The sequence below is a fragment of the Urtica dioica genome, chromosome 12, assembly GCF_054948205.1.
Source record: "Urtica dioica subsp. dioica isolate 48M chromosome 12, U.dioica_male_clone48M_v1_H2, whole genome shotgun sequence".
Classification (NCBI taxonomy): domain Eukaryota; kingdom Viridiplantae; phylum Streptophyta; class Magnoliopsida; order Rosales; family Urticaceae; genus Urtica; species Urtica dioica.
The window spans coordinates 9,032,598-9,051,602 of NC_142767.1; the positions used below are offsets into that span (position 1 = coordinate 9,032,598).

At 39.3% G+C, this 19,005-nt stretch overlaps 1 protein-coding gene across 1 annotated transcript; it reads right to left on the reverse strand.

The window, feature by feature from the left end:
* Positions 1-9,411: 9,411 nt before the first annotated feature.
* CYP77A4 (cytochrome P450, family 77, subfamily A, polypeptide 4) lies at positions 9,412-11,260 on the reverse strand. Its single transcript, XM_089604313.1, has one exon. It carries the CDS (start codon positions 11,158-11,160, stop codon positions 9,637-9,639), a length of 1,524 nt encoding a protein of 507 aa, XP_089460439.1. The 5' UTR covers positions 11,161-11,260; the 3' UTR covers positions 9,412-9,636.
* Between the last annotated feature and the right edge of the window lie 7,745 nt (positions 11,261-19,005).

Sequence of the window (19,005 nt, forward strand, 5' to 3'; positions counted from 1 at the left end):
TATTTCGTCTTTTTTGATCGGATTTGTTAAGCTTCTACTACTAGGTCCATCGTCCTTGATTCGGCTTCGATAAAGGCGGATAAGAACGTTAATATAATAGTGTGTATTATTATTATAATCTCACTTGCTGTAATAGTAATTGACAACATTAATTCCAAAAATGGTATTTTGGGAATTAAATAAATATTTATTGTAAAGCTGTTTATTTATTGTAAGATCAAGTAAATAAACTTATTATTTATTGTTGGACATGTAAATAAGTGTTTAATGGGCCTAAATCTATTGGGCCTTGAAAAAGCAAAAAATCGCCTACCTCCTACGGTGTTGGACGTTTTTTTGCACTGGTGTGGTAACCAATATTTTTTTTATGTTTTTCTGTTCCTAAAATATAGTAGAATAAATAGGAGATATATTTTCCTATATTCTCTCATAATATTTAGGCTAAATATTATGAGGATATTTAGGAGAATATCTAGGAGGATATAATTTCCTAGATTTTATGAACATAAAATATTTTATATTGTTGTATAAAATAAAATCTTAGATATTGATCTGATGGATGAGAGGAAAAATAGGATTCACTTGTTGAGATCCAAGGGTTGAGATTTAATCCACTAGTGTGAACACAATAAAAGGAAATAATATCTTTTTAGAATATTCTGGAATATTCTGGAATATTCTATAAAGATACCTTTTAAACTGCTATAAATAGAGAGCTGATGTGAATCAAAAGTTAACCTAATGGCCAAGGAATTTCGTGGCCTCTCTCCCATGAGTGTGTCGACCTAATTCCTCTACTCTTTCCCCTCGGAATTTCTTCAATTCCATTCTTAGAAATAAGAGAGAAAGATTGGAAACACCCCGTTTCCAGATCTAGTGAGATATAACGAAGCACACTCTTTTGTCTTATCTTCCTCGAAGATTATGTTTCAGAAGACTTTGGTATCATCACATCGAGTCCTTGAAGGAAGAGTTCCAGATCTGATCGTGTGGAGGCTTGTTCATTCAAGACGAAGATGGATTGTGAAAGCTTTCGGTTCGTGAGCCAAAAACTGTAAGTTTTCTTAAACGCGTCTTTTATATGATATGGTTGCTTGATGAAGTTTCTTATGATTAATTAATTAAGTAATCTAGATCTTGTTTAATAACCATGATAATAATTAGCTCTTGTTAGCGTAATTATTATTTTCCGCATTTAATTGGTTATTTAAGGTGCATTAATCACCAACAAATGGAGTCATGTGAGTGTCTTCGATGAGACGATCGATTTCGGTGGTTGCGCAAATGGCGTTGTGAACTTGTGACCTAACATCCCGTAACCCGAGCCTTTTTTCGACCATAGTTTGTTGCAGTAAAGCAATATCGTCAAGATTATAACGAGATCGAAGCAGACTTGTACTGCGAACCCTTGCGGGCTCACCGTCTTGGCATTTCGGCTAGTACGGGTTTCGAACACCCTTAGCTTGGTTCTGTTGGGAGCTCAGCACCTAGTTCCCAAGTGAGGCCGGTCGAGCTACATGACGTTTTGTCTTGTTAGATGTGGGATCTGTTGAGCTCGCATGCCCTAGACGAGGCTAAAATTTTGGGGAATTCTTGGTGTTTGCATATGATGTGGAAATTCGCTAGTAGGAGCATGGAGTTTGATTTGGGTTTATTTCTCGTTTGGGTTAGGAGTCATTTTGACCTCTGAAAAATCCAAACGAACGCCCGTTGGAAAATTCCTTTCCAGCCTGCTAGTTCCAGCGGCATTCAGGTTCGAGCCCCCTAAAAGGAGCCCACTCGAATCACAATGAGATTCAAATGCATTTCATTTCAATTAGATCGCATAAACCCCACGCATTACGGTCCGATAAGACTGATCCTGATGGGCAGTTCTATCCATGAAAACTTTTGACATGGACTTCAACTCGGGAATCATCCTCAAGCTAGATGTAAGGGTTCAAGGTGGTGTTGATGCCATGAGGATCTAATGAGATCGGGTTAAAATGTGTTTATATTAAAAGAGATTTAAGAGCTTTTCATGAGGAAATCTGATAGATTCTTCACAGACGGCGCCAAACTGTTAACGTGAAAAATCGTCTCAAAGCAATCTCGACTATTCGTGATGAATATGGGTCGATTTAGATTTGCAGACATGAGCCTCAAAATTAAATTCCGAAAATAGTGAATTAAAATAAACGACATAAATTAAATAGACAAAGGATGGCTCAAGGCCTTATGTTGAATATGAATATTGATGAACAATGGGATAAACGATTGAAAGTTATAAAGTATGAAAAAGTGTGTGCTGAATGTAACATGCAGAAATATGCTTCATGATCTCGTATTTATAGCTGCAGGAGGTGGTTGGCAAGCTTCGGTCTTCTAGGGCAATATAACGCGCCAAATCCGTATCTCGTCAGTCTTCTATGCCCACATGTCACCTTCTGACATGGTCTGGATAGAACGGTTGAAGAGTTTGTGTTGTAGTTAGTATGTGTTGTTTGGTCTATGGAGAGACGGTTGAATGATTTACTGAGCGAGCTGACCTTTGTAAAGGTGAGGTCGAAAATACAGAGCAACCTAGCTAACCTTTATCAAGGCCAGCTCGGCTAACTGGTCGATCTCGGGACATCGAGATGAGTGTGCGCAACGTTCAACTCGATTCCTTCGCGGGTTAGTTTCATGGGTCTAGATCAAATTGACATTAGGGACTAATTAGGTCGGAGCAACATCCGAGCCGGTTGAGAAACTGCGCCACCAGTGGCAAAATCAATTACACTCTTATTACCAGCAAGATTCCCTATTGAAAGCAACCTTACCCTAAGTGTTGTCAATGGTGCCCACAGGAAGAGTTATAGTCTCTATTTATGTACCTTTGATGTAACATAGTCTTACGAAGACTCTTGCTTGTAACTGCTTATTTATTAATAAAAGTTGAAACGTTCATTCATTCTTCCTTGTCTGTTTGAAGCTTATGATAATCTATAGTCTATAGTCCTTAAACAAACCAAACAACACATGAAGAGATAAATGTAGATTTGCATGAACAAACTCTTCATGGTTTGCTTAAAACTGCACATTCACAATCTAAGGATCAAAGGACTATTGATCCCAGTACGATTGTTAGAAGAATCTATGATGTCTGGTTATGGGACATTGGGAGTTGGAGACTCTATAGTTCTTCTAGGTATCTTCTGAAGGTACTGAATTGACCAGTGCACTTCTAGAGACAGAATAAGAACAAACCACTTAACCTCTTATGTCTCGAAGTCACTACGTATGAATTGCATCGTGCTTACCTCAATCCTGAAATGAGACATGTCATTTCATAGCTTACGTATTCTCATTTGAGAAAGTCAGAGTTCTAGATCCACTATGTGATATAGACAGGACCTATTGGTGAAGTACTAAGTTATGAAGATGTCATGAGTAACATTGTGAACATCTCATAGATATGGAATTCATGTACAAGATTGCTGAAATGCAATGTATATCACCTCATGCTTTGTTCCTTGGAATGTGAATAAATGAACTGGCCAGTGTCCAAATTGAGTCGTGACTCTTTTGGATGAATCAATGTGACTTGTTAGCTCCTCGTCAATACATGGTTTCTAACTTATTCACAAGCGATAAAGGAGTTGAGGAAATAACAGCTAGAAGGGTAAAATGATAATTTTGTAAATTCCGACTAGCTGATGATATTCATGAGGGGTAAACATAGATAATATTCAGTGGATCCACTCATCACAATTAAGTTGAATTCTTGAGTAGAAAATAAATTCATTCGAACCGAGGTATTCTCAGTGTCAACTTTTTAGTGGAGTTAGTTGACATTAAGCTAAACTTGGAAAAGACTTGTGAAATTTTGAGTCCAATTATGTTAGCTCAAGCTTTGTTCATTTGGATCCATGAGGTCTCTGTCACAAATCATATCGAGTAGGATTATTTAAACTAGAAGCTAAGTCAAAACAAAAACGAGACAAGTTTTACGAAAATTGTCTAAAGGGTATTTTTGTCTTTTTGGACATAGGATGAAATGTATGTCAATAAATTTTTTGACATTGTCATATGATGACATATAAATACTCGGCCATAATGAGATTTTGGGCCTTGATGATTAATTTCATTTCATGGAATTTTATATGAAAATTCCTAATGGGCATTTATTATATTGTCATGAACAAATGAAGAAAATCTAGAAGCCCCTTCTAGAGGCAATGTGGCCGTCCAACCCAAGGAGAAAAAGGGAGATTAGTTTTTGCATTGATGTATAAAGATACTTGCCAAAAGTAAAAGAGGAAACAAATTTTCTCTCCAAGGAAGAGGAGAATTCGGTCAAGGCTAAGGGAGAACAAAAGAGGAAACAAATCCAAGGCTTCTAGAAGCCCCCTCTTGGCCGTGTGACTTAAGGAATATAAGGGCAATATTTGCTCATGAATATGTGATATTTTATAGAAGATGAAACTACCCTGTTGAAGGTAATTCCTCTCCTATTAATAGAGCCATCATTCCTCTCATTTTCTTCATTCCAAAGTTTTAGAGATTGAGAGCTTCTCTCTCTACCTTGGCCGCCCAACTCATCTCTCTCTCTCTCTTAGCTCTTTTCGTTTTTGTTTTGGCACATAGGTCCACATTTGACCTAGTGTTTTAGCTCTTCGACTCTTAGACTTGTTCTGGAGTCGTCGTGTTTAAAAGTGCTCACACACTAATTCCTTTCTTTCTCAAGTGATTCTTGTGATAGAAACTTTCGTGGTTACTCGAGTTTCCCGAAGAACGAAGAAAGACTAGCTGCGCGGGGAGACAAACGTTTCAACATTCCTAAGGCTTCTCAACGTTCAACCTTCATAAAGGTTAGTAAACGAGTATTGCTTTTAGATAGTTTTAAACATGTGCTTGCTCTTTGTCAAGGTTAGTAAAATCGTTTTACTTGTTTAAAAGAAAATTTTAAATTCCGCCGCTTGCTCGAAGCGTTAAATCTTTTCTTAACCCTAGATCATTTCCAACACTAAGGAGGAGAGAAACCTCTCTCGTGATCCTCGGGAATAGACTGGTTTTCCTCGGGAATCTTAAATTCCTTCCTGATGGCCTTAATATACCTCTCCTTCACCCAAGAGCTCTAGAGAGAGGCCGACCATTGAACCTTTTCTCTCTTGAAGTACAAATCCTCGGAGCTATCACGGACTTCGTCCATACCAAAAATACGGCCGCTCGTATCCGCAGGCGGTGGAAGAAGAAGCATGGTCAGAACCATGTCTAGGGCATGATTCCTTAGACCGAGGCATCCTTTTCTCATCAGAAGACATAGTTTTCCTACACAATAGCGTGAGGGAATCATGAATATCGTTTTCTTTCTTCTCCGCCCCGGCTTCCGAAGGCCTAGGAGATCTATGGGGATCCTCAAACAATGGGACAACAAACACTGGTCGGTCTCAACCGACCCCTTCGATGTCGTAACAATCAACATCACCAAAAAAATGCAATGTCACCCTCGGATGGGAAGGGTACCGGCTCAGGGTTAGGTTCCGACATCCTAACCACGCAAGGGTCAAAATTTAGATCTGGAGCACTATGAGCACTATGTTGTCAATGGTGCCGACAAGAAGAGTAGTAGTCTTTACTTATGTACATTTGATGTCACGAAGACTCTTCATGGTTTGAAACATTCATAAAAGTTGAAACGTTCATTCATTCTTCCTTGTCTGTTTGAAGCTTTATGATAAACTATAGTCTTTAGTCCTTAAACAAATCTAACAACAAATGAAGAGTCAAATATAGATTTGCATGAACAAACTCTTCATGGTTTGCTTAAAACTGTTTATTCGCAATCTAAGGGTCAAAGGGCTATTGATCCCAGTATGATTGTTAGGAGAATCTATGATGTCTGGTTATGGGACATTGAGAGTTATAGACTCTATAGTTCTTCTAGGTATATTCTGAAGGTACTGAATTGACCAGTGCACTTCTAGAGACAGAATAAGAACAAATCATTTAACCTCTTATGTCTCGAAGTCACTACGTATGAATTGAATCGTGCTTACCATAATCCTGAAATGAGATATGTCATTTCATAGCTTACGTATTCTCATTTGAAAAAGTCGGAGTTCTAGATTCACTATGTGATATAGACAGGACCTATTGGTGAAGTACTAGGTTATGAAGATGTCATGGGTAACTTTGTGAAGATCTCATAGATATGGAATTCATGTACAAGATTGCTGAAATGCAATGTATATCACCTCATGCTTTGTTCCTTGGAATGCGAATAAATGAACTGACCAGTGTCCAACTTGAGTCATGACTCTTTTGGATGAATCAATGTGACTTGTTAGCTCCTCGTCAATACATTGTTTCTAACTTATTCACAAGTGACAAAAGAGTTGAGGAAATAACAGCTAGAAGGATAAAATGGTAATTTTGTGAATCCCATCTAGCGGATGATATTCATGAAGGGTAAACATAGATAATATTCAATGGATCCACTCATCACAATTAAGTTGAATTCTTGAGTAAAAAATAAATTCATTTGAAGCGAGAGATTCTCAGTGTCAACTCTTTAGTGGAGTCAGTTGATATTAAGCTAAACTTGGAAAAGGTTTGTGAACTTTTGAGTTCAAGTATGTTAGCTCAAGCTTTGTTCATTTGGAATCATGAGGTCACTGTCAGAAGTCATTTCGAGTAAGATTAGTTAAACTAGAAGTTAAGTCAAAACAAGAACTAGACAAGTTTTACGAAAATTGTCTAAAGGGTAATTTTGTCTTTTGGACATGGGATGGTATGACTATCAATAAATAAGTTTTTTGACATTGTCATATGATGACAAATGAAAGATGTCACACGGCCATGTTGAGAATATTGCGCCTTGAGGATTGAATTTCATTTCATGGAATTCTACTTGAAAATTCTTAATGGGCTTTTCATATGTTGTCAGAAACATCTGAAGGTCCTTCTAGAAGTCCAACACCGTTCAACCTAGGCAAGAGAAGAGAGTTTATTTTGTGCATTGATGTATGAAGATATCTGCCAAAAGAAAAAGAGGAAACAAATTTCCTCTATATGGAAAGTAGATGGGCGGCCAACCAAGGAGAGACCAAGCAAAAGAGGAAACAAATTTGCTTCTAGAAGAAATAAGTTGGACGTGTGAAAGAGGGAAAAGGAGGAAATAAGATTTGCTCATTAATATGTGATATTCTATAGAAAAGAGGAAACTACCTTTTGAAGGTAATCCTCATCTTATAAATACCTCACCTCATTCACAAGTCACAACACACAATTTTAGAGATTGAGAGCTTCTCCCTCTAGAATTTGGCCGCCTCTCCCTCTCTCTCTCTCTCTCTCTAACCCTTCTCGTTTTTGTTTTGGTACTTAGGTCCACATTTGACCTAGCGTTTTGTTTTAGCTCTTCGACTCTAAGAATTGTTCTTGAATCGTCGTGTTTAAAAGTGCCCACACACAAAATCCTTCTTCTCTCGAGTGATTCATGTGGAAACTTTCGTGGTTACTCAAGTTCCCGAAGAGCGAAGAAAGGCGAGCTACGTGGGAAGACGAGCGATTTAACCTCCACAAGCTTCTCAATGATCAAGCTATGTAAGGGTTAGTAAACGAGTAATTTCTCTTCAATAGTTTTAATTTAAAATAACATGTGCTTGCTCTCTGTCTAGGTTAGTAAAAATCGTTTTTACTTGTTTAAAGAAATTTTTAATTTCCGCCGCTTGAATAAGCATTAAACTTTTCTTAATCCTAGATTTATTCCAACACACTACCCATTTCCTAAAGAAAAATTAAGCTAATTTTCCCAAGAATAATATACCAAAAACAGGGGCCGGCCTAGAGGAAAACCCAGAACTATGGCTGAATCCCACGCCAAATAGAATCTAAATCAACATGCATTAATATAAAAGTTGATCGAAGTGAAAAGAAAGCTTACCCGATCAAAATATTATGGTGAATAGAGCTACGATATGAAAAATCTCCGAAAAAGCTGTCGAGAAGTAAAAAAGACAAAAAAAGTCACGTTGGACACTCGGAAGAAGAACATGAATTTAAAATAAAAGAGAAGACTAGTTGTAGTTTAGATCAACGGCCAAGATTAACCGTACTGGAGAAGTTTCCCCATTCAACGGAAAAGATGAAACGTCTCAAGGACTCAGAGAATAGACTCGAATCAAGCGACGTCGTCGCCAAAATATAACTCGGCCTCCAGACTGACTAGATCGGTTACCTCAAAAAACGCCGAGAAATAAAATCACTAAAAGTGTCAAGGTATAGTTAAACCAAAAATTATACAAAAAAGTTCTTACCCATTTTTACTAAATACTAAGAAACTCTGGAAGGCTGATGTTTGTCCCAAAAGTCGCATACTTCGATTATTTTTTAAGTCATATTCTTAATGTCATAAAATCTAATATTTGTAGTAGTGGTGAGCCTGATCAACCCACGTACTCAACTCTCAAGCATATATAAATACACCGAGAAGCGGTATAAGCAAACAGAGACACAATTTCATACTTAAACTCGATTAGAATACTTCACCTATCATTCAACACACTCGATCACATTCTCTCTTTTACTAGATTAATCTTTATTTAGATAATCCTGCCTATAAATTTATAGTGCTCGACACCTTACTGTTTGGTACTTCGTGTTTTTCGCAAAACAATTATTGTAACATTTGTTTTGTCTGTTGATACTATAATTATGATCTTTTATATTTATTTAATTGTCCAATTTTGTACGGTAGTTGCTGATAAGAGTGGATTGCAACTCTTAATTCTTTTTCCTACAAACGAATTTATAAGTGTGCCTTCTTTTATGATTTTAATTATCTTATATGTTTCTTTTGAAGTCTCATTCTTGACCGCTTTAATAAGATGTTGTGAAGAGACAAATTAAGGAAATAGGATTTGGATCCGATCGATTATGGTTGCATTAATAATTTCATCGTGTTTAGTCGCTTTCCACTTGTCACTTGTCATGCTTTTCTCTATGACTAGGCTCGGCCATTTTTGCCCTTTACCCGCTTTGTTGGCCAATTTAAATTTTTCATCAGGAATAGTAATGCAAATGAGTAATAAACTTATCTTCAGAAAAAAAGTAAGGAAACATTGAGCCTTTTTTTTTCGTGAAGCAGAAACATTATGCCGTTGAATTATGACATACACAGAATATCCCTCGTCTTGAACTTAGCGGCCTTTGCTATGTACTGACCGAAGATCCCTCTGTCGGTTTAATCAGGAGAAAGAAGTCAATTATAAATTCTTCAACTTTACTGCCGAAACGTAGGTGCAAAAATTAAATACACCGAATTTCGTACATGGCTTATGAGTAATGAGTATGACCACACCCAGACTGAAAGAAGAACAAAGCAACTCTCTGCCTAAAACTACAATAAAATAAAATAAAATAAAAACTCCATAAAATGGGAATAAACAATTAAGATATGCCAAATTCACTATATGCTAAAACGGCACTCAAATAACTGCCCAGTATTTCATAAACAAAACAAAACTCATACAACACAAATAATAATAATAAAAAAGTGGATAATAACAATGCATAAACATATTATAATAACATATATATTTATCACCACATTCTTCTATATGACCCTATAATTACGTAACAATAACCTTACTTATAAGTTATATATAACCAATATCAAACCCTAGTCTTGATGACAGCCCTGAGAGTGTTCTTCATGACGACGGTGAACTCAGCCTTGCCGGAAAAATCGAGATCGCCGCCGGGAGGATAAGCCGACCACTCAAACTCCTGAACCATTCTGGCCACCATCAAGTGGATGTGACACGTGGCCATGGCCAGGCCGGGGCAGACCCTCCGTCCGACCCCAAACGACACCATCCTGGCGTCGTTAGACCACCCAACCCCTCTCCCCGCGGGCCCCACAAACCGGGTCGGATCGAACCTTTCCGGGTCCTTCCAGAGCCCCGGGTCGTCGAGCACCCCGGGGAAGAAGATCTCCACGTTGGCGTCGGTCGGGATGTCATAGCCGCCGAGCTTGGTCGCCTCCGTGGCCGCGTGGGTCAGCGAGAACGGGGTCGGAGGGTGTTTTCGTAAAAGCTCTTTCACGAAGGCCTCCAGGTACGGCATCTTCTCCCCCGCCACGTCACCCTCGTCGACTCTTCGCAGTCCCGCCACCACGGAGAGGATCTCGTCGCGGAGAGTGGTCTGGATCGTGGGCTCGGCGATCAGCCGTGCGACGCCCCACTCTATCGCGGTGGCCGTGGTGTCGGTCCCGCCGTTGAGAAACTCCGAGCAGAGGGTCACCAGCTCCTCGTTCGTCGGCGGCGAATCTCGGCCGTCGATCTTGACGCCGAAGAGCGTGTCGAGGTAGGAGAAGGAAGTCGCCTTGGGGTCGGACCCGGGGTTCGCTAGGGCTTTCTTTCTCCGGTTTATGAGAGGGGTTAGGAAATCGACTTGTCGTTTTCTCACCTCTAGGGCGTGCCTTCTCTGCTTGGAGAAGAAAGGGCTGAGGATGGGAAGGAAGTCGTCGATCCTCGGGTCGAGCGTGATCAAGACGGCCTTCATGACCGCGTCGATTTTCTCCACCGTCTCTTCGTCGAGCTCGAGCCCGAAGCACATGGTGACGAGGATCACGAACACGGCGAACCGGGCGTTCTTCAGGACGGAGACCGAACCGTCCGCCTCGGCCTCGGCTCGGAGCTTGTGGACGAGTCGGTCCATGGCTCGCACGCGGACGGGTCGGAACTCGCGGAGCCGGGCCGGGGAGAGCATGTTCTGGACCATGTTGCGACGGAGCGACCGCCAGACCGGGCCGTACACGGCCGCGTTGACCGTGAACTTGTTGGCGCTGAAAATGTTTCGGGTCGGGTTTTCTCTCGGGCGGGACGCGAACCCCGTGCCTCGGGTGACTAGGGCCTCGTGGACCAAGTCGGCGCCGGAGAGGATGATCAGGGTTCGGGTTCCCATTCTGAGGGTGAAGATTGGGCCGTACTTTTGGCGGAGATCGTCCACGTACTCAAAGAACGGCCGCCCCGAACGCACCACTTGGAGGAGGTTTCCGACCACGGGCCATCCCGGCGGCCCCGGCGGGAGGTTTGGCCCGCTCCGCCACCGCTTTCCGGCGAGGAAGACGATGGCAAGGGTCGGGACGAGGATTGTAATAATGGCGAGGGAGAGGGAATTCAGCAGTGAAGTCATGTGTGTATGAGAGAGAAGCTACTTTGTTAAGAGAGTCTTTAGAGAGATGTGTGTGTTACTTTACTCCATAGGGACAGAGTATTGTGTATTTGTGGAGATATGAGAGGGTATAATAATGGGAATCGGCCGGCATGAAATTACAGGTGGGAGATTATTATTAATTTCCTTTTGGGAGTAATTTATTTAGAGTAGTTTATGTTCCACGGAGTTGGTTGTGTGAATGAACAGATGTGTGTGTGTGTGTTCTTTTTTTTTTTTTCTTTTTTTTTTTGTATTGGAAATATTTGGATATTTACTCCAGAACGTTCAAAACTTGCAAGTGATATATTTGTGATATTTTACGGCTAAAAACTATATTTTGGATAACATTTGAGATTACGGTTTTTTGGCTCTCTATTTAGCCTTTGGACATAAGAGTAAATTTTGTATTTTAGAATGCATGAAGTATATCGAGTGCATGCATGCACAGTATTATGTCACATTGAGTTCATGCACGTGACGTTAGCCACGTGTGTGAGCTTAGCTAACGTCAGTGACGGGGTTGAGGTGAGAGTGGAATTAGAGTATGCATGACTTGTATGGTCCAACATCGTTCGCTGTATCTTCGTAGACTTGGAACTTGACACTCATTAAATAAAATAGATTGTAGGTTAAGAAGTTAGGTGTTTTTGTTATAAAATAAAGTGGGCATAGTGTTAGTAGTGGACTGAGAGTAGAAGCACCAAAAGAGGGTCTTTAAATGTTCCATGTGCAACTACTTTGCCCTGTCTTTAGCGTGTCATTTTTGGCCCCCAGACATAATTTCATACCAGCTTATAACTTTATTTAATATGAATGCATAATATAAATAAAACTTTAAATGATACGATTGGACGAGGGAAATACAAGTGGACGGAAAGAAAAAAAAAAAATTTGATTTCATAATTAACTTTTAAAATTTCAGATATCCAATGGTAAAGTAAGGACTAGAGGTAAATAAAATCTAACGACGACTTCCTATTTATAACTCTTAACATTACAATATGTTTTCTCTCTCTCTCTCTCTCTCTCTCTCTCTCTCTCTCTCTCTCTCTCTATATATATATATATATATATTATTACAATGTTCGTTTCTAGATCGGAACGTTTCCTATTTTGTTATACTTTCTGTCTCTTGTTTAAGTTTAAGTAACTAAATAATTTTTTTGATAGTCTGAAATTAAATTTAAAATTTATATTGATAAAAAGACAAATTATTTGATAAAGTTCAAGAAAATTATTGGGACTAAATTGGGAGAGATACCAGATATTTTATCCTTTTTCACAATTTATATAACTTCATCAATCCCTCCAATAAAGTTATGGTTTATAATTTCTTATATTTAATTTGTTAAGATTGTTAAAGTAAACCTAGTTGAATACGTGTTATATACAATTATTGGCCGGAGAAAGATTGCAAAAGGACGCATAGGTTAAATAAGTCAATACAGGTGTAAAGCACACATTTTTATCATAGCTAATTATGGTACATACGTAATGCAAAGGCGAAAGAAATAAAATCATATGTGAAGGAAAGAAAAACATTCACGCTATAGTCAGTAGACATATGTATTAAATTTATCAGAAACTATTATTTACGACGGTTTTAGAGACAAATATTAATGTTTTCGTGGCTAACTAGTCTACCGAAAAAATTTCTAGACGAAAACCTCAATGATAACTTTATCATCATTTACACGAACCCTGTGCTTACCTTACCTATTATGCATAGAACGTTAGTAATTTAATGAGAATTTGAATAAATTGAGTGTCACCTTAATTATTCATTTCATGTAAATACTAGCTGTACCGTGTGATTTGATTGCTACCTGTACATAAATAGTATAGACAGCTAGTTGATCAGCGATAGCTAAGTGTCATAAAGCGCAGTACACTTAATAGTGAGACTTAATGGACTTATATCTTTGTCCTACCAAGAAATTTGGTATAGTGCAATCCTGAATTTAGACTCTATTTGTTCGAATGCTCTACTGGTTAAAGCTATGTAAATGTTGATTGATGATGCATAGAACGGGTATTATTATTTTTTTTTTTTTTTACAATCTATAAAATTGGGATAGTATATGATGAAACGGAAGTGTCGATTCAATTTGTGTAAGAGATGAACGCCACCAATAAACACTTCATAAGCTCAAAATTTATCATTCCAAAAAGGAAAAAATGACACATGTATACCGTGTGTTTTAGTGAAATGTTAAGTTTAATCTTTGATTTTCAAAAATGTCGAGTCCATACTATCTGTTTAACTAAAATGACGAAATTATACTTTGAAATAGACAACAGTACCACGAATCTTCTTTTTATTGACTTTTTCATTGACGTTGACTATAATATTTATTTGTAAACACCAATTATCTTTATTCATTCACGTCATATATGTAATTTATTTAAAAACTAAAAAATAAACAACAGTCTCTTACTCGTGAATAACACCAAAAAAGGTAAATGAGTAAAATCGAAAGTTGATAGTCATCAAAATCACAAATATGAACAGAGAATCCAAAATTCATAGTTGCAATTTGAGCACAGAATAAAGTTATATCTTGGGAGATATTAATTTTATTATTTAATTTCAATTTAAGGATATTTTTATTTCAATATTTGAAATTTTAAAATTAGAGTAGAAATTTGGATTTGATTCGATTTTTCTTATATAAGAATTAATATCAATGAAATGGAGATTTGTGACACTGTTATCCATTTCAAGGTATAATTTTTTTCATTTTAGTTAAACAAATGGTATGAACTCGACATTTTTGAAAGTCAAAGATTAAATTCGAAATTTCACTAAAACACATGGTATATTATTGTTATTTTTCCTTCAAAAAATTAAACAAAAGATGACAAAAAATATCCTTAAAAGGCTAAGTTAACAGAAAAACGACTCAAGTTTCACAAAAAAAAAACAAAAAACAAAAAACAAAAACAAAAACAAAAACGGCACACTGATAAATAGACCCGAAACCTAACAACGACAAGTAACATGAATAAGATGTAACGCCAATGGATCAACACATTTTAGTAGCTTCGATAAGAAGAAGAACCTCATTTATGTCCCGGGATGTGCACATTTTCCACTTATCTAACAACAGACGTGTCATCTTTTATTCGCAACTAAAACCACTAGGTCTTTTTGTATTACATCAACCCGGTATTTCCAAGTACTGAACCCTAGATGCTCTGTTTTATAGAAGACATGATTATTTTTTTCACCCTATATATCTTTGATGTGGTTTGTCATCTATGTATTTGCTCAAATTTGCAGTGTGTACATGCATGATCGTTTTTATTTAGAAATAGTCATTTTGGCCCAATTTCTTAGTAAGCTAGCCCATCTAAATAATGGAGTTACTCTTTTAGGCCCAATCTATTAACAAGCTAGACTATCTAATATATTGGCCTAAATTAAAGTTGAAGAGGTGGCCAAATTTTTAAATGGTAGAGGTCGCCGTGAAGATAGCAAATTACAATCATATCATTTCTAATAGATCATGATCACTCGGTAAAGTTCCTTTATCTACAATTCGCTCATGATAAAGGGACGACTAATAAATCAGTAACACTAATAAAATAAGGATAAATCACTCCAGCGGAATTTAAATCATTTAAATAATCAAAGTTTCAATATTTTTTTAGATTAAATGATATTTTTGCTCATTCAACTATGATCACTTTGGAGACAGCGAATAAAAAAGCGAAGTTATTCTCTCTCCAAACGCACAGAGAAACCCCATTTCCAGACTCTCTAGCTTTCTAGATCTAGGGTTTCCCACAACCCCCCTCAGCCGCCGCTCCCCCCGAAGCCGCCGGACTTCTGCCCTGGTCCGACCAGCGGCGAAGCTCCGACCGGGGGGAGGCCCACCATTTGCCCTTGCTTTTAGCTTACCCGTTTCCCCTCCAATGGCTTTTCTCTTCCCTTGCCTTCCTCCCCTTTTGGTGTTTTCCGGTGAGCGCCGTCGGAGCCTGCACTTCTTGTCTTTTATTTAAGGTCGGCATGGTGGTTCTCCTTCAGATCTTGGGCAGGTCGACGTCGTCCTTTGCGTGTGGACCTCGGCCATGAGATCCATACCCTTCGGAGGAGGCTGCGACCGCGGCACTGCTGTGGGGCTTTTCTCGGTGGTGGTGGTGGTGGTGGATCCCAGAGACCTACGCTCTGTTTTGTTATCCAGCGATGCCGTGTGGGTGGCGGTAGTTTGTATGGGGCTGAGAGGGTATAATTTGGATGTTTACCTGTTTTTTCGTGTGTTTAGTTTGTTAAATCTTGTTGTTACTGGTTTATTTTCCTGTCTTTTCGTGAGAGGATATTATGCTTGTTTTATTTTGGTTTGTTTTGGACTCGGATTAGACGTAGTCTCATCTCCCGTAGTGGATTTCCTGTTAGGTTTTTATCTATGCAGGTTGAAGAACCACCCTATTCGTGGTTATCAGACCGAGTTTGGTTGGATTTTTCCATCGCCAATCTTTGGGTTTTTTAACGAGCCTCTTGTGTGCTCTATTGGTGCTTGTAATTCTTCCCGTTGTCGGAAGTTTGCACATATCGGACTTTTACCGGAATTTAGTGTTAGATTCACCTCGACTTAGGTCTTGGTAATCCATGTACTATGGTGTTATTCTCCTGTATTGATGGGTTTTTTTACCAAATTTTAATGGAAAATCCGTACTATTCAAAAAAAAAAAAAAAAAACTATGATCACTTTAACAGTTGACTTATGAAATTTTGAAAATTGCATTTTTTCCGCCATCAGCTTAGACTCCAATTTGTTTTTAGTATTTATGTTAAAATTGTCGTAAAAAAAGTTAGAAAATATCCATGTGCTCATTATGTGTGGAGGAAAAAAAGATATTATGGTAAAACATTAAATCTGACTCAAATCAATTTGGTTTATAAAAAAATCAAACAGACTCGATTTTTACTATAAAAGACTCGATTTTATTTTATTAATACTTTATTAAAAAACCAAATAGTCGTCGCGAATCCTCAGCCTTCTTCCGCAACACCTCTGCTCCTCTTCTTGCCGTCACAGGATCTCCGCCTCCATTCATGATCAAGATCCTCCTGGTTCAACCCGTATCGAGAAAGGTCAATTATTTCGTTATACCTTTCTTGATACTTATATTTCCTACGCATCTTGCTTCCCCAGTGAAAGATTCTTCCGAACGTTACTTACTTCGGAAGTGCGCGCAATCTATCGGTTCTGGAATCAACCCTTAGGTGAGTGAATATTTACCTTCTTTCAAGAAAGCTGGATTCCGTATATGTGAATCATTTTCCGCTCAGATCATATTCCGGATTCTCAAGTCATAATTTTAATCAACATCTCAGTAGCCTTAACGAAATGAGTCAAAGAACCCGGCGATATGACATAGAAGTCCATGATCACTTCAGGATTTAGATCAAGTCTCACTGTGACCATCATAAGCGACGTCAGCTAGTGTGTCTTAACGCTACTCAAACGACACATCTACAACCAAAGTCTGTACAGGTTGTACACTTACCACAAGTACAGAATGCTCCCACTAAGTGATCAACCTTCACTCGTGTTCCACATATATGATTTTAGATTCAGCTATCCAGGCATGAATCAATCATCGACCATGTTTTAGTTCACCGTCCGAACTCGGATGCCCAGCATGCGATTCAGCTTAATACAGAGACTACGGATTAATGAATGTTTGATCAATTTTTTACAAGAAATAACCGCTCTCAATTCAAATAGATAATAAATGTCGAACTTTATTTTATTAATAATTTCAACGAGAATTACAAAATAAAATCTTCTCGTGGGCAAGAATTCCTAACAAAATCGTGAAATTTTAAACCTTTCTTCTACGAGATACACGGACAATCAATTCCTAAAGAAAGAGGTAGAATAAAAATGTCAAAGTGGTGAAAGTATAATAGCAAACAATTAAGGTGCTTTGCAAGACTCGAAGTGGAAGAGTGCTTGAGGGGGTATCAAAACATAATCAATAGATTGAAGTCGAAGACTCAAAGTATGAATTCTCTCTTAATTTTGTTTATTATCATCTATTAATTTCTCATAACATGAGCTAGTCTATCTACTGGGTTACAATATGGAGCCCGGATGGAATTCGTGTTTAACGTTTTCTTAGTATTTTCTTGTTTTCTTTCCAATTTGCATTTTCTTTATTTTAACCATTGTTAATGTTTTTTTTTTATGTTTGATCACTATTGGAATGATTTTAGGATAATCATGAGAGCGAGAGGGGAATCATGCAAGAGCTAAACTCCGCATAAAGTTATTTTTTTGGATATGGTTGTTTGTTGTCAATAAATGGGAAGACGACTTACTTTTTCTCGCTACCGTTATGTCATTCAATAGACCTCTAATCCATATCGCTTGATAAGCTGGTGATGTTTCCGCCATAAACTCAGCTTTGCATGAGGAGAGCAGAACAATATATTGCTTATAATGCACGAGATGGAGAGATTCATGGTAGTATATATGACTCAACAAATAGTGAGGTATTAGCTACATGCTTCTCTTAGTCCTTGGTGTGTGTCACCAAGTCTACTGCATGGCGTGTGTTATCGGCCCGACGAGGTCCGACGACGCGATCGACGTTTCGGGCGGCCGGACGAGCTCACCCGGCCGATGGCCGGCCTAGTTCACTCGGCCATTGGCCGGCCCAGGCAATTCACTCGGCCAATGGCCGAGTGAATCTCAACCGGCCCATCATGCTCACTCGGCCAATGGCCGGGTGAATCTCAGCCGGCCCATCAAGATTCACTCGGCCAATGGCCGAGTGAACCATCAGCCGGCCCATCAGGTTCACTCGGCCAATGGCCGAGTGAATCCCATGCCGACCCAACAAGTTCACTCGGCCAAGGGCCGAGTGAAGCCTCCTGCCGGCCAAACAGTTCACTCGGCCAATGGCCGAGTGAATCTTGTCTCGGCGTCCAACATTCACTCGACCAATGGCCGAGTGAAGCCTCCTGCTGGCCCAACAGTTCACTCGGCCAATGGCCGAGTGAATCCTCTCTCGACGTCCAACATTCACTCGGCCAATGGCCGAGTGAACCTCACCCGGCGTCCAGCATTCACTCGGCCAATGGCCGAGTGAACCTCACCCAGCGGTCAACACTTCACTCGGCCAAGGGACCTTCAAAACATCCCTTGGTCGCCTATAAATGCGAGGCTCGACCCCTCGAGACAGGTAATCCGATTTTGAGTACTGAAACGCTGTCGAACTCGTAACTCGCTCGTTTCTCTCAAGTCTCGGCATCTAAACACTTAAACCCTCTTTATCCACCTCAATCCTACTAATGTTGAGCGTCGGAGAGGTAAACAGAGGCAACCCCTCTGTTTCCCCTTTGTAGTTCACATCTCTTCTCTTATCTTTTCAGGTGCTTGGACGAGATAGATATCATCAACTACTAAGTGATGACTTAGGATACCAAGTCCGACACGCTCGAGCCGAAGTGAGACCACTTGATCCGGCCTTGGGTCTTACCACTTTGGGCTCCTAAATAGTTGTCCGAAAACGAGCGACAACAGAGTGTATGCGGAAGAAATCTTCACGTAGAATCTTAGCACAAGAATGCTCGATAAGAGTCTTGGCATGTGTCATGTCTTGGCGTGGACTCGGGGAGAACGCGGCAAGACTTGGCGTGCAAGCAATTCGTGTAGTGGAGTGCTTCATGTCTTAGTGTAATGGGTACATCAGGTTCGCGGCATAGTGTCTTGATATGCAGCATCGAGTACATTTCCTAGGGAGGGAGTTTGCGGCAAAGGGTACTTTACATAAGGCTTGCTTATGGCTCGGGAGCCTTCTTACTTGGAA

Bases quoted from the DNA above. Each gene is read 5' to 3' on its own strand.
- CYP77A4 (XM_089604313.1), bottom strand. From the start codon at position 11,160: ATGACTTCACTGCTGAATTCCCTCTCCCTCGCCATTATTACAATCCTC.